Source organism: Apus apus, chromosome 3 (assembly GCF_020740795.1).
Source record: "Apus apus isolate bApuApu2 chromosome 3, bApuApu2.pri.cur, whole genome shotgun sequence".
Taxonomy (NCBI): domain Eukaryota; kingdom Metazoa; phylum Chordata; class Aves; order Apodiformes; family Apodidae; genus Apus; species Apus apus.
The window spans coordinates 102726405-102742787 of record NC_067284.1 but is presented as its reverse complement, the minus strand read 5'-3'; the positions used below and the strand labels follow the sequence as shown (position 1 = coordinate 102742787).

The following is a 16383-nucleotide window of genomic DNA, read 5'->3' as shown; positions in this document are numbered from 1 at the left end:
TTAGGGGTTTACTCTTTAGGGGTCCTGGCTTTACTCTTACAGATATTTATAAATAAATACTTAAATTCTACATGGATAGGTAAAAGTCAAGATGCTGGCTTTGGTAGGGGGCTTTCTCCTGTCCTTTTCTTACCCTGCTCCTACGGCTTAAGTGAATGAATGAAAAAGTGGAAGCAAAGCTATGAAGTTCTGGCTGACTAATTTGCTACTTTGGCAGTCAGTGGATATTTGGCTTAATGAAAAATATGCAAAATCTTCAGGTCGAAAATGATACATGCAAAAGGAGATTCTGTGAGCTGCTTTCCTTCAGGAAGATGATATATGTTGTTTTGTTTACTGGCAGTTTAAAAAGCTTTTTTCAATTTACTTAGAAATATTAATGCATTTATCAGGCAACGGAATCCACATACACCCCATTCACGGGAATGAATGAAAGTTTAGACTTTATCTAACCAACCCACATCAGGTCTGAAGTTCCAAAATAGAGTAGGTAATTTTATTGCAGAATGCCATTTTTCTACATGCATTGGAAAAATTTCCAGACTTTTCTGCTAACATCTGATAACAATATTCTGGAAAACATATCTGGTCTGTCAGATACCTCTGGAATACAAATGCATTTTTCCTGGTGCTTACGGGGAAGAGTAAAAGTATGTGGGCTTCACATTACCCAAGATCTGGTCTTCATAATTAGGAAGGCAGCAGAAGAAGAATCCCAGGCATATTTCCATAATGGCAGTGGTCCAGCCAAATCCATAGGCCCAGCTGAACATATTGATTCCTGTCATATCAATTTCAGTTGAGAACTTCACAGGATAAATGACCAGGCCCATGATGGAGAACACAGCTGAAGAAACAAGAGGAAACAAAGCACTTTTAAGCTAACACCCATCATGTTGCCTGCCTCCTCAACACCTGTAGCTAAACCCACCCATGTTTAGGAGGATTGAAAAATGGATCCAGTGTTGTGACAGACTTTATGTTATTTTTCATTGAGAATTGAAGTGCACACAGGCAAGGACCTGGGTATAGAATCAGTTGAGGGAAATACCAGTTCTAGCATGAATAGACCTTCACAAGCTAAACTTGACTTCATATGCTGCCTTACCTGCAACAAAAAGCAAGCCTCCAATCCCTCGGATGAAGTTGAACCGAAGTGTGTCAATGGCAAATGCTATGATGGCCAGAGCAAAACAGATGACTAGAAGTAAAAAGCCGACCAGGTACGTGGCAGCAGCAGCTCTTCCCCAAGCTGAAATCAGAAGGGAGATAACATTAGAAAGGAACAACAACAACAAAAAATCCCTTGCAATATTTTTCCCTGATATATACTGAAAGGCTAACTGTAAACAAATGTGAAAAGAAGGTCAGCTCCCAAGAAGGAAAGCACAGGAGCTTTCTCTCCTCTTGCAGATGAACATTTTGTTTCCATAAGAAATCATTCACCAAGTGCAGAATTCATACAAATGCCAAACGCAGAAAATGCAATGGAGCTTGTGTGCAAGTTTCCTCTTTAGATTTAACAATTAAAAATTGAGATAAAAATTACTGTAAAGATGGAATGTAAAGAATGGACACTCTCTTTCAATAGCAAAATGTCATTGCCTGAGCAGATGCCATGAAACCAGCAGCATTTTGCATGGACGAGGAGAATTAGACTATCCCTGAAACAATTCTTCCTTTAAAAAACAGTGTTCATACAAGCACTACCTCTCTGGCATGCAAAATTAAAGGTATGGCAGTAGTCCATAAATGCCAAAAATTTGTGGTATCTGCCTTTTCAGCCTTTGCTTATCTCTGTGTCCAAAATGGAGCTAGAGATTTGGAATCTGTTTGTAGGGAAATTTTACCTCTGTTGTTGATTCAAAGTCAGAACCATTTAATTTTGAAAAACTTCTTCAGAATATTAATGCTTTTATTTTCAAATGACATAACTTTATGTTATAACATGTCAAATCTAAGCATGTTGTGTTGGCATATCAACTGAAAAAAACATATTATTTATTCAATATTTGAAGTCTTGAGGGGCAACTAGTGCTCAAAGACATCAAAGTGTCTCCTCTTCTGAATATAAATAGCCTACTTTGACACTTTTTAAATTGTGTGTGTAGATGGAGTAGACAGTTTAAATCTGCTGGGCATATACAGACTGCAACCCCTCGCCTACACTGTGTTTGAAAGGTGTCAGCTTCTAACCAAATACATACAGCAGCACTGCTGAAAATTTATCACAGCCCAACCCTGGCAATAATTATAACTCAAACATGGTGTGGTAAAAGTTTCCAGTGAATGGAGAAAGTTAAGAGTTTTGCTATCCAGTAATATGCAATTTTTTTTTTTTTTGCTTCAAGCATACAAATAATAAATGCAGTGCCCTACCTGCCCCCTGGCCAGTGTTGAGTTGGCATGAGAGCCATCATTCTGTCCCTGGTGAGTGACACCTTGGAGCTCAACCTCTCTTCCCCCAGCCCCACACCACCTTTGCTATTAAACTAGAAAAATGGATCAGGATTTTCCAGCTCTACTTTCCTTCCCATCAGCCCATCAAAACCAGTTTCCCCTTTTGTTTGCTTTTCACTGTCCTCCCCTCCGATGATCCCTGCTTCATTCTAGCTGTTGCTAGAATTTATGTCAAATCCTTTTTCTTCTTTATGCCAAAAAAATTCTTTCTGCTTATTGGGTTTTCAGCTGTATTATTTTTCCTGTAAACAAGGAGCTGCCTGAGAATACTCAAGGGAACAGCAAAGATGTGCCTACATCTCAGCTTCTAGCCCAGTATAGTAGCCCAAACTCTCCATGAATTTACAGGAGACCTGAAGGTAGAGCATGTGATATGGAGGTACAGGTGGGAGGGCAACACCTCAAGAATAGTGTCAAAGGAAAGAGCCAGGAAGAGGAATTTCTCATACTGCCACAGCTTAATTTACCCTGTTGAGGGTGCTCCTGCACCCAGCCTCTGCCACCCCTGTAAAACAGCAAAAAGGGGCAGCTGGCCGTAAGAGAAGCTGCTTAGCAGCAGTGACCTTATTGCTCTTGGATACAAATGATGTATCTTCTGGCAGAAGAGTAAAATGACAAGGGCAATCTAGAGATTATGGTTTTTTGTTAGGTACAAACTGGTTGTGGTTAGGTGCAAAACTCCTGGGCAAAAGGGTGTCCTTTCCCAGAGCTAACTTGAAGCAGAGCTGCCCACCTGGGGAGTGCTGAGGCACAACAAGACCTGGGGCTTTCACCTCACACACTGCCACCACCACTTCTGCAGGGAGCAGATGATCTGCCAAAGCTCAGCTTTGCTTGCCAAGAGGAACTGATGGGAGAGCACTGTCCCCTGAGGTGGGAGCATCTCCTGGGCTGGGGACCCAGGGGAGCCTGGGATGGCTGGTGGCCACAGTCATGTGTTGTGGCACCTTGCCCATGCCACCATCTCCCTCCTCTGTCAGGCTTGCTTAGGTGTTTTTCCTGAAGTGGTGTTAAAAATGCTGTGACTGTATGAAGCAGATTGGGTGCACACCCAGCCTGCCAGGCATTGGCTGTATGGCAAGAAGAGACATGCTTGTTGCAGGATGCTTACAACTTTAGGAGGCATTGCTTAACCCCCTAACAGCCAATCTTGTGATTCTTAACTTTTGCAAAAGAGAAAAATATTAACTCAACTTTGTAAGAAAAGCAATACACAGCTCCAGGTAAGGCAGTAGGGTTGCATGGAAGAGCCACTGTGGGGTTTTTCTGAGGAGCGGTACCTGACTTCATCTGTCCTTTACAAAAAGTAGCAGTTACCAGTGGTCTAAGACCACAGTGCAAACACTTTAATCTTTCTAAGGTAAAAGGTACCAAAAGCTACATGTAGGAGTAATTGCATGTTCCTATATCTGAAATACTTATTTTGTCTTGTGCCAGCCAGAAGCAGTAGAGTAGCTTATTGTCTTTACCAATATAACTAATACTTAAAATTTCTAAAAACATGCCAGAATTAGAAGAACTAAACTGGTCAGAAAACACTGACAAGCAAGTGGCTAATGTGGTCCCGAGTCTTTCCACATCTGAAAATACTGGTTTGTGGGGTGCTGTTTCATCTCAACGTAAACCAAAAGCATAAATAAATTGTTCTAACTGCAAAGGTTTCTCCTAAATAGGTACATCCAGGCAAAGGAATGACCACAGGTAACAAGACTAATTCTGAATACATTTGACTCTAGAGAGAAGACAGTTAAAAACTGAAAGGATGTAGCCCACGTGTTAAAGAATCAGGAACAGAGGGAGCAGCAGGTTACAGGACATCGGGCTGAGTCTGTGAAAATACTCAGCGATTTTGTGACCTGACCCCCCCAAAAGGCCTTGATGTTTTGGCTGTTTAAGAGTTCAAATGTGCTAATTCAGAAAAAAATAAAAATAAAAAAATGTGTTTATGTGTGAGTCCTTGAATACCAACAGGGTCCTGGAACACTTTTAGGTGGGTCTTGTTTCTTCCCTTTTCAGCTCCTCTGTCAGCTGAAAGAACACCAATGAACACTATGAAAGGGACATTGTGTCCACGTTTGAAAACTCCTTCTAGCTGTCAATTTACTGAGCAATTTTGTCTTGAAATAAGACCATGCTACCCCAAACAGACAAAAGGAACCCATGTTTTCATGACTATCTCAAGCAGAGCAAGGACAGTGCTTCTAGTTGCAGTGGATTGTGCATCAGTTTGTGAGAGTCCAGAATAACCTGGAATGCAGCAATATGTGACTACTTGAAAATTAAAATAAGTTCCTGCCTTCTAAAACTCCCTGTGAGGAGACCCCTGAGCTAATTTATAGACCAGAGCTCACTGTTGCTTATGAGCAAGATAATTAGCTGAGACAGTATATGATAACAACGTGGCTTTATTATTACTCTGCTATTAATGCTAACACAGTTTAGAGGTAGCATGACCACCTTTTGTGTTGTACCACCTGAAGATCTGTTGCTAACTGTAGCCATAGAGAAGCGGATGGACTTCATTAGGGATCCAGTATCAAGAATGTCTCCAGTTTCCTGTCTTCCTACAGGAAAACTGGAGAGGGACTTTTTACAAGGGCATGCAGTGGTAGGACAAAGGGGAAGAGTTTCAAGCTGGAAGGGGATAGATGTAGGTTAGATATTAGGAAGAAATTCTTCACTGTGAGGGTGGTGAGACACTTCAACTGGTTGCACAGGGAGGTTGTGGCTGCCCCACCCCTAGAAGTGTTCAAGGCCAAGTTGGATGGGGCTTTGAGCAGCCTGGTCTAGTGGGAGGTGTCCCTGCCCATGGAGAACTAGATGATCCCTTCCAGCCCAAGCCATTCTATGATTCTTTGATTCCTGATTTTACTCCATTATGTATTTTCCAATTTGCAAAAGAGTGAAGACTGTTTGTGCTTCACACATAGATCAAATCCCTCCTTAGCCTGCCATGTTTTATGCTCTAAACAGGGCCTTTAAAAAGGAATTGTTGTGCCTTGAAAATGCAATGTGAAGTCTACTTCCCCCATGATAAATAAAAATTTCTGGATTTCTGCTGTATATGATTCAAAACATGCGAAAACATTCACAGTTACATTCTCATGTCTTTTTTGGTCTGGTCCCCTCAAACCACACAAAATACAGAGTCTCTCTCTTTGGGTGATATTTTCTGAAAGCCACTCCAGACAGTTCAGAAGTACTTCTCCTGGTCTAATCACAAAGAACAAGCTTCTCCAAATTCTCCTTCTGGCTAGAAGTTAAATACACAACTAGCACTGGAAAGAAAAACAAATGTTTATTGCCAGCTTGCAGACACCAATAATTATTTATTGGCTCTTGCTGACTGATCATTTTAACACAGCCACTGCAGTGAATTGTGCAGCAATTTTAGGAAGGATAGTTTTAATTCAAAAGAAAACAGGGGAGAGGGGGGAATAAAATGTAACAGACTAATATTTTGCTCTGTTACTCTTCATACCACCAAGGAAAAGAAACAAACCCTGCAGTTCTAGCTCCAGTCTTGCAAAGCAATTGTTACAACAACTAAAATCCACCATGGTGGTGACTCATCCCTGTGTTGTAGGTAATGAGAATGTTTCAAGGCTGACTTTGCAGAGCTCAACCTGTTTTACACCCTTCTGATTAAAGGGAAAGAGCTTTATTTTGGAAACAAAGCTGAACTCAGGTTTCTCAACCCTACGTTCTTCATCAGGGTGTGGTGAACCCAGCACAGCACATGCTTTGAAAAGAAACTGCTTTGGCCAGGTTTTATCCATTTCATTTTGGTTTGTTCTCAAGAAAGTTTCCAGGTGAAAGTAAGCATGTCTACAGAAGAACATGTGTTCTCCTTAGCAAGCCAAGGACTCTGAATTCTCTGTGTTACCTGTACAACACTGAACAGTGCAAAATCCTGTCTTCTGGACATCACAACTCTGTAACATGCCAACTACAGGAAATTTCTGAGCTTTTTTTGGAAAACAAGTGAACACTGAAATTTCTGCAAGTGTTTGCAGAACACAGCCAAGATAAATCAGAAACTATTAAAAGCAGCCTCTTATGAATAAACTGTATGTGCAGACCAAAGCTAGTGACTGAAAATAATTTCAAAGGAAGGCTATAGAGATGAAGGAAATCACATTAGTCATGGATAATTTATTAACAGAATAAAATGAAGAAAAAAATCAAAGGCAGATTGAGTGTGTTATTCTCTGAACTTCTACATTGCATCTGGTTCATTCTTAAAACAAATGCATTCATTGAACATCTTTCCCTTGAAAAGTCAATACTGAATGCTTTTCTTTGTTGTTTGTTTTTTTGCTTGTTTGGGCTTTTTATTTGTTTGGGTTTTGTTGTTTTGTTTGTTGGTTTGGTTTGGTTTTTTGGTATGAGTTTACATTATTCACAGTGGAATACAGAATTTTTGGTCATTCTCTTTGGCATAATTTTTGGGTAATTCCATTCTTTTTCCCCAAGCATTACTTCTTTAGAATTCATTGACAGTTAATATGGATTTCTCATTTAATAACAGTATATTTTCATAACACGCAGGCCATTTTTATGTGTGCAGTAACAAGCTTTTAGCTTGCCACTACTTAAGAGGTAATCATGGAAGTGAAGAATGACCTATTTAGGTTCACAGTAAACTGTCATTGCAAAAGTTTATTGATGATTAGTAGCAGGTCCCAGATAAATGAGAAAGAATTAGGACCTCCACTTACCCCACAATAATTATTTTAGATTACAACAGTAAGGGAAAGAACCTTATGCATAGGCCATCTATCAGTAAAGCAGAGAATATATTAGCAGAAAGCAGCCTAATCTTTACCAGCATATGGTCTTTCCCAAAGCTTAGTGCTAAGGTGATCACTTAGTTTGGCTTAGTGGACTTTAACTCCTTTAAAGCAAAAACCTATTAAGTCTCCACCACTGACTTCACTTAGAAACACAGAGGCAAAGCCTGCACCCAAGGATTTACATACTTCTGCAGATTTTTTCTCTTACTGAGGTAAACAGTAAACAATTCAACTTAGAAGCTCTTCCGACTGGAATTTGAGGGGAGGTGCAGTTACTTCTTGAGGGAGTGGTTCAAATTCATCTCATCAGAAGCCAAGGCATGTGCAAGCTTGACTTAGAAGCTGGCTTCTGCAAATCTTGTATTAATGAGGGCTGCTCCCTGATGCTTACTTAGCACTAGGGAGGCAGAATGGAAGAGGGCGTAGAGCCATCATCAAAGCAAGCACCAAGGGAGTAAGTTAGTTATTAAAATAATGTGCACACAGTGCCTCAAAATTAAAGGTTTGCTCATGAGAGAGTGAGTACCCCTATCTCACATTATCTTCAGAAGCAGTTGCAGACGTTGAGAACATCTCGAGATTAAAGCTCAGTCTTAAAACACTTTAAAGCTATGACATTTCTTCCTCCTATTTTTTTCTATTTATTTTAAATTAAAACAGGATTATTACACTTGGATGTGTAGGCGGGGGTTGTGAGCGTCATGTAAATAAAACAGGTAAGGTATTGATGAATCAGTAGATATACAGAAACTCAGTTAATCAGAGTAGCAAGATGTACCTGCTCCTTAACTACCCATGAGTTAAAGATGCATTACAATATTTCACGTGAATTAAACTGAATCAGCTTCCATGATAACACAGACTATGAATGAGGACTTTTAATCAAAACAGCAGAGTGGAACCTTTCCAAAAAGCTTTTTTTAGGTTTGATTTTCCCAGGCCCATCTGAGGCTGAAGAACACTGAATTTACATTTTGTTTCCATATGCACCAAGTATTGTTCTCACTCTTGATCCGCAGGTTTCATGCTGTGAGCAAACCTCGCTCTGAAACCTTGCTGAAAGGCTCCTTTTGCACTAGGGAGTTTCTTCCTCACAGAGAGCAGCTGTGAGTCTGGATCTCATTTTCTGTTAGAAGCAGAATTTTACCATTTGCAAAAAAGACTCAAACCAACCACCTAAAACATAAGAAGAAACGGTACTTTGTGTTCAGAAAATACATCATAAGCTCTTCGTACTGTTCTGATGAATGAAATAGCTCTTACAATGCTCCTTCAAAGTCTTTATCACTTGTGCTCCGTTGCTGATGGGGTTGTTAATCAACTGCACAGAGGCTTCCTATAATTTCAGCCTAATTTGTACACAGTGTGCATATTCCCCATAATTAGTGACATTAGATATATTCAGTTGCAGATTAGTACTTCAGCAGGACTGTGTGTGATCTGAAGTGTTATTTAGTAGCAGCAGGAGGAAGCCAGAAACCTCTGGGACACAGGCTATCATTGTCACTCCACAAGCAACTTGAGCTCCTGGGAATTTTTGACTGATTTATTTTGACTGAAATTTTGACTGATTGAAATTTTGACTGATTTGACTGATTGTGGACAACTTTGTAGAGTAGAGATTGATGATGGTTGGACTCAGTGATCCCAAGGGTCTTTTCCAACCTGAATAGTTACATGATTCTACGATTCTATGATTAGAAATCCTGTAATGGTGCTTAACGAAGAAGAAACATGTCATTACAATACTCACTGACTCAACGTGTGCAAGGTTGCTCACAATGATACAAGCTGACACTGAGAAGTGATACGGAATTATTAAAAAAAGTGTTTTGAGACGTTTATTTTCCTGCTTTCCTGCTGAAGTAACCTGACTCCTTAACCCCACAGTGGAACTAAAAATCCTTATCACCGTTAAGGCTATGGAGAGGTTATTATAGCCCTGGTGTATCAGATTACCTCAGTAAACTAGAGGAAGAGATGAGGTTAAGAGAAATGAGAGTTTAGCCAAAAGTTTCCAACTATTTTCAGCAGAGATGCCTGCTCTGTGTGTGTGAGGGAATGGTATCCTCTCATGGACTTAAGGTCCTGACAACACAGGTTCTTCACAAAGTCCTCAGCACCAGCAGATATTTCCTGGTGAGAAGATGAGAACCCTCCACACGATTACTATTTTTCCATGCACTTTATCTGTAATTATTAAAGTGAGGATGGCTAACAAACAGTGGGATGCCATCTGCAATTGCTGCCTGTAGAGTTAACTGCTAAAGAGCGAAACTATTATTTAGAAGAGATTGATTGAATGAATCTGCCACTAAATGTGTAAAAGGACAAACCCTAAAATTATAAGGGAAAGCATTTAAGTTATTGCAGATGAGGAATGAAAATTGCCATGATACTAAAATGCTCTGGGCTTGATTCCCTCCTCTTATACCTCTTTAGTAACAACAGAAAGTCTCCTACAACCTGGGGAAAAATATAAATTGTTCTTTCTGTCTTGCATCCTAAGTCCTTAAATATACTGGTTTTATGACATTTTCATTAGTATATACATTTATCTGAGCCTGTATTTTTTAACATTCTAAGTTTCGAATAATGATTGAATATTCTACATTATTAACTAGCTAATCTTATAACCTCATTTCTCACTGGTTAGTCCCAGGTAATGTAACACTTCCAGGAGACTGATGACTTAGGTGATGATGTCATTAAAACTACCAGCAATCACAGTCCATAAATATAACTGTTTCATGCCACGATGCAGCAGAACAGCAACAAGCTTTCATTTTCAGTTTACCCCATGTCAAAAAGACAGGGTTTGCCCTGTGATCCAGGCAATGTACAGAGCATTGAGCTGGGCTCCATCCTGGGCTCTCTCCTGGTCTTCCTTGGACTGGTCAGAAACCTCCTCAGCCTTTGTTTCTCAGCTGTAAAGACACTTTTCCAAATCTGCTTGAATTTTATCAAATTGTGAAAGCCTTTAAGTGCAGAACCTTGGCTTCAAGGAAAGCCTGCAATAAAGGTCCCATGACTTGATTTGGTCCCTGCTTCAAAAGCACAGCTACTTGTTTTCTTCATTTCTATTCCTATGCGCAGATACCCTGGGATGCCAAAGAGCTTCTTCCCCCAGACCCTGCTGAGAGGGGTTGTCTCCCAGCCCGTCCCTCTGAAAATATCCCCATGTCACTCTGCTCAGGGAGCCTCAGCTTGAGGCAAGTGAGAACTTCCCCACGCCTGGGATTAGGTGCTGGCTGTCAGATGTGATGGGAACTTGGAGGAAGGCAAAACAGTTTTACATAGGCATCGTAGCAACCGAGAAACTTGGTGTCTGGTCTGTCCTGTGCCCCGAGTGTGATGAGTCACTGGTCTCCTGGACAAGTTAGTTTTGCAGAGGGAGAGTGTTCTGGTTTGGTTTGGTGGGTTTTTTGGTAGCAGGGGAAGGGCCACAGCAGGGGCTCCGTAAGAACCTGAGAAGCTGCCCCTGCTTCCAAACCCAGCCAAGGAGCCATTAGAGAGACAATAGATGTGCCTCAGCGATTAACATACGAAAGAACAGCTGTAACAGCTGAGCAGAGAAGCACTTGGGGAAGAAGAGCTGTGCTGGAGGGGGAGAGGTGGTGGCTGGTGAGGAAGAAAGAGAAGAAGGTGCCCAAGCAGAAGTTTCCCTGCAACCCATGGCAAGATGGCAGCTGTCCCCCTGCACTCATGGAGAATGTGGTGGAACATTCCCTGAAAGCGCCAGGAGGGGTGACTTGGATTTTGTGGCCAGTGGATTTGCTGCCTGTGGTCTCTGATTGCGCAACTTTGGAAGACCCCGGCGCCAGGGGAGTTTGTTCCCGAAGAACCCGTGACTCTGTGGGAAGCCCAGGCTGGAGCAGCTCCTGACCTCGTGGGAAGGACTCATGAAGGAGAGGTTCGTGGAGGACTCTCTCCCACGGGAAGGACCCCGTGAGGAAGCAGGGAAGGACCGTAAGGAATCCTTCCTGAGGAGGATGGCGTGGCAAGAACCACCAGCCTATGAACTGACTCTAAGCCCCATCCCCTGTTCCCCTGTGCCCCTGGGGGGAAGGAGGGCGAGAAACCGGGAACAACGTGATTTGTGTGTGCTGGGGGCAGTTGAGTGAGCGGCCATGTGGATGTTCCTTGTGTTGTGTTGTCCCAAACCAGGACAGAGAGGTGTGGGGCCAGCAGGGCAAGGCCAGTTGTAGGTGCAGTCCCAAGAGAGGTCCTTTCCTACTCGGAGACTGATCCCAGCCACACTGTGTACCTCTCTGTTGTAACATTTGCTGGGGGTTTTTTTAGCAAGTGATTGCCATTTTGTCATTTCATCCAGAATAATAAATGATGCTTTAGCATAGCAAAAGATTCCCCTGACCCAAGAGCCTGATATAGGCAAAACAGGGAAGAAAATCTACTCATCAGTGGCATTCTTATGAGACTAAAGCAGAATATTTATTTCCTCAAGAGGATATTACCTTTTGCAGCATTTCCTTCTTTCACTCATCTGCTGCCATATTTGAAGTATTTTTTCTTAAATGTAATAATACTATACCAGCCACCCTATCTTGTAGTATTGTATGAATATTCAGGGACCAAAATAAAAATGGAATGAGCTAGAACAGTTACCCATTGTTTGCCTGGAAGACAAGATGCAGGAAGGTGTCCTTTCCAGGTGGAAAAATCATTCATTCCTCTACTAATCTCCATAACCCTCCACACATCTTAGGAAAAGGCTGTAATTGAATGTAATTGAATGATGTGAAAATAACTGAAGATCTGGATTACGCTTGTCATGTGGAAATGCCTTTTCCTGATTTTTTTTTTCCCCAAGATCTGCACCATGCAAATGAATCGACCACTTCAACATAAATTTAGAGCTTTAAGATTACAGTTATTTTGATGGCAGCATCTAAAGGTAGGAGAGCTGCAAGGCCAGGTGGAATGTAAGATGGGACAAGTGTAGCCATGAGTTTTTCATTATATTGTGCACCACATTAGGACTAAGAAAATAAAACCAGTTCTTTACCCCGAACCACACCCACACGTTTGAGTATCTTCAAAGCCTGCAGTAGAATAAATTACACACTGAAAAAGTCTCAAGTCTGCAAGACACACCTTGTTCAAGAGAGGTTATATAGCCAAAAATCAAGAAAAACAAAGAAATGCTGTGCTAGCTTCCTGAAGGGATTTAGTCTCTGCTTTTTTTTTTTTTTTTTTGCAAGCTCGGCCATGTCCCAGCCAGATACATTCCACATAGTGCTCATTTTATATCCAAAAAGTCTTTGCCTCTGTAAAGGTTCAAGCATATTATAAGCTTGAGACCTTTATTTGTTCCAAGTCCCAGAAAACTGCAGAGCTACAGCTTGCATCTCTCAATCCCTCATCCTGAATTCCATTTACTTCTAGTAAGTGTCCTAATGCACGAGATATGTTCTCCTAGAAAGCTCTGGTTTTTTTTAGCTAAATATGCTTGAAATGCAAAAGACTTCTGATAAAGTCTAGATGAGTGTCATATAAAAAAGCAGAAGATTTGAACTCTTGGAGAAGATTATAGGGTATATAAGCTCTTCATGCTCTTTCCACAGAGTTCATAAACTTTGCAGAAGATGTGTAGATGCTTTCACAGAAGGTAACTGCACTGGTGGAGTTATTCTGGCTTTCCAAAAGAAATCATACAGGCATATTGTCCTCCCTGTGAAGTTTTGAGTTCTGTCAGCTTAAGCAACTATTCAAACACCCCAAACTCCACTGGTGTAACCAATTAAACATTCAACCTCTTCCCTTCCAAAATGACTGTCCTCAACAATGTTGGCTTTTTGTTTTCTGTCTGTGTATATACATTTGTTAAGCCAAACAGCAGAGATTCAAGGGGAATTGCAAGCACTGCAGGTAGAGAATTTGATTGGAATTTGCACATTATAATGAACACCTTGCAAGAATGTTACAATTATATCTAATTATGATAGGATGTAGACATCTGTAGTGGATTAAGATAGCTACACTGTCCAAGTGACGTTGAGAACATTTGCTGGCAGCTGCTGGGGTACACATTCATATCAGATATATCAGTGAAACCATCCCCACAGGAAGACTGAATTCCAGAACCTGACCAGTCTGTGGCACATTAGGCAGGGAAGCTAAGAGCAAAGCCCAGAGGAAAGGAGATGGAAACTGTGAAGTAGAGACAGGAGAGAAAGAGTTCATCTCAAGAAAGATGTAAAATGCTTCTGTCCTTTCTGTTTACATCACACCTTTCATTTCTGTGCTCAGGAAGGCGTGTAATTGCACTTTGTTTATCAAGCAATATGTTTGGCTTAGCAGGAGACAAAGTGAAACAACCCACAGAACAACATCCTGAATGCTTGTTTTCTATTTACTTTCTGGGGCAGTATGGATAAATGTAATCCCAGAATTATTAAAACCCTATGTTTCAGCACAGAAGCATTTAGAATAAGGCTCAACACAAGACCTGGATGCTCACAAGTGAGATGGTGTCTCATGGCCTGGTCTTTTGGGTGGAATCCAAGACCAGCATAAGGCACACGGAACCTGCATGAGGAAGGGCAGCAGCCCCAGAAGAAAAATCCCAACCCCACACTAACTGAGCAAGAACAGAATGATGGGAAAACTGGAGGACAGGATTGGATCTGAACACATCCTACCTCTGGACAACAGGAGTCTGAAGGAAAGGACTGGAAAGGATCTAGAGTGTCAAGAATTTGCATCCTTAACGGCCAGATCTATAGCCCTCTTATGGGTCAAGGGCAACCCACACCTGCAGCAGCTGAGATCTACATTGGAATGGCATCATCTTGAGAGGCAGAAACCTGGCAGCATCATCCATTATCACTTGGCCTATTCACAATTTTTTTACATACAGGCTTTACATATTCTCCCATTGGCTAAATGACTCCACTGTCCAAGACATATCTTCCTTTCTCATCTGGAAAGTTTGTCCAGGAGGATTTTGACAATTTGCTTAGGTTTTCTGGGTATTTAGTAATCTTGAAGAGGTCAAATGATAGATACATGCCCATTGAGAGCATAACGCAGTCATGCAGCACAGGAACAGTGTCTGTAATGCCTTCAGAAGCACTAGCTGACTGCGTACTGGAAAATATTCTGCATGTGTCTACTAAGTCCAACATTTCTAATGTGTTAGTGTCCTGGTCTGAGCTGGACTTTTTTTGGATGTAATTCATGATAACCCCAGACATTGCAGGATAGTAGACATAGATGATGACCTCCCTGGTTTGGCTGTAGATGCTGTCCAGTGGGAAACTGGGCATATAACTGCAGAATTTAAGCATGTAAGAATGAGGCCGGATAAGGAAGGAAGTGAAATGCCAAACAACTTTGTAGGACTTGGAAGCAAGCCAAAACCTTTCTTGCATTATCAAGAGAAGTTATAAATATTCCAAATTCTAAATATTCTGTATTCCAAATATTATAAATATTCTAATAGTCTCCTAAGTATTTTCTATCCAGTTAAAGCTGGCATTCATAACACAGCTGTTGCCTAACCTGGAGATCAGGAGGAGATCTCAAGTTCATGGAAACTCCAGCACCATGTACCAGAGGCAGCAAACTGGCTTGATCTATGCCTGGTCACACAGCTAACGCTGGAGCTCTGAGGGCAGGACTCAGATGCAGGATGCTGGTTGGAGCCAGTCTTGTGCCAGAGCCCTACACTCACAGAGGCCTGCTACAATTAACTTGTTACAGCTGAATTTTGTGCATAGAAGGTAGAGTTTGACCATAGATTATAAACTTTACGGAACAATTTTGAAAAGCTGTTATAAATGATCCCTGAGACTGCTTCTGCAAGTGCTTCTACACTCATTTCCAGGAAGAGCAGCTGAAATTCTGAGCCTTCAAGAAAATGCTTTTCCTGTTAATTTGAATTAACATAAATTGTAAGAATGCCCAGGGTTTCCTCTTGGCTCAGGCTAACAGCCCATTACACACAATAACTTTTTTTCAGATTGTGGCTAGGAGCAGATACATAGGGGGGAATAAAAGGAAAAAAAAAAAAAAGGCAAAAAGCAGCAGTACATATCTAGAGTGATCCTTCTCTTGGCCTATTCTCCCACACTCAGTGGTTCACACCTTTTCAAGCTGAAGGTTGCACCTGGGTCAACATGCTTAATACCATACTTAACCAAAACTCTGTGCAAGCAAGAAATCCTTTCATCTTTTAAAGCTTTCTTTCATAATCACAAGGAGACTCTTTCACACGACCCACCTGCCTGAGCAGTTTCAGGGCAGCATTCTGCAGCTTGACACTCCCTGGGAATATCTTCCTACCATCTTCTATTTTTACCTCCCCATTCCTTGCTGGCACTCAGAACTGGTGCATCATACTAATCCCAGGCTACCCACGCAACTTGCTGTTGGGACATTTGATCAGCAGTAGCTGTTAAGTTTTGGAAAGCAGTGATTAGTGAGAAGAGGTTACTAGCATCTTCTAAGAGAGGAAGAAAACCTTAAATGCTGGATTATTTTCTGCACTGGTACATAACCTTATGTGGGGTTTTGTACATTGTACCTCATCTAAACCTACCAGATTTTTTTCTGCATAGGAGTGAGGGCATTTTTCTTCTTCAGCCTGTTAGTCAAAAGCATTGATGTACTTCAGTGACAGTCCCTATTGCTCATAACTTCATATATAAACGCTGGACATGAGGCGCCACAGTCAGGTGAGCTGAGGAAAGATGATCTTGGAGACGTGTCCCACTGCTTCAGCCTGTCCCCCCCCACCCTCGCAGGTGCTTACCGTAATTCATGAGGGACTCGCAGCTCCAGTCCCCACCCTGCCCGAGCCTCCTGCAGCTCTCCCATAGCGATGCTTGGTGCACATAGGGCAAGGTCTGCGACTCCAGCCAGCCCCTGCCCGCCAGCGCAATGATACCGAAGATGACACCTATGCCCAGGAGCAGGGGCAGGATCCATCTGCACCGCGTGTAGTCGAGGCCGTACTTCACCATCTTCCAGGGCAGGGGGAGGCTGGTGGGACAAGGGTGGCCGTCTCTGCCACGGACTCAACGATGGGAAGCAAAGGGTGCTTCTGCAGAGCGAGTGCTGGTACCTGCGAGCCTGTGTGCAGATGTTTGAGAAAAGGTTTTTA

At 41.8% G+C, this 16383-nt stretch overlaps 1 protein-coding gene across 1 annotated transcript; it reads right to left on the bottom strand.

Moving 5' to 3' along the window:
- Window positions 1–491: 491 nt before the first annotated feature.
- LOC127382715 (p53 apoptosis effector related to PMP-22-like) lies at window positions 492–16341 on the bottom strand. Its single transcript, XM_051614686.1, has 3 exons — window positions 16033–16341; window positions 1109–1252; window positions 492–847 (listed from the first exon to the last, which is right to left on the bottom strand). Exons 1-3 carry the CDS (start codon window positions 16241–16243, stop codon window positions 633–635), a joined length of 570 nt encoding a protein of 189 aa, XP_051470646.1. The 5' UTR covers window positions 16244–16341; the 3' UTR covers window positions 492–632.
- Between the last annotated feature and the right edge of the window lie 42 nt (window positions 16342–16383).

Excerpts from the sequence above, each read along its gene's own strand:
- LOC127382715 (XM_051614686.1), bottom strand. The coding sequence starts at position 16,243 with ATGGTGAAGTACGGCCTCGACTACACGCGGTGCAGATGGATCCTGCCC. Across the intron at positions 1,253-16,032 it reads CGAGTCCCTCATGAATTACG|CTTGGGGAAGAGCTGCTGCT; the intron begins GTAAGCACCTGC and ends TTCTGATTTCAG. Across the intron at positions 848-1,108 it reads AGGCTTGCTTTTTGTTGCAG|CTGTGTTCTCCATCATGGGC; the intron begins GTAAGGCAGCAT and ends TTGTTTCTTCAG.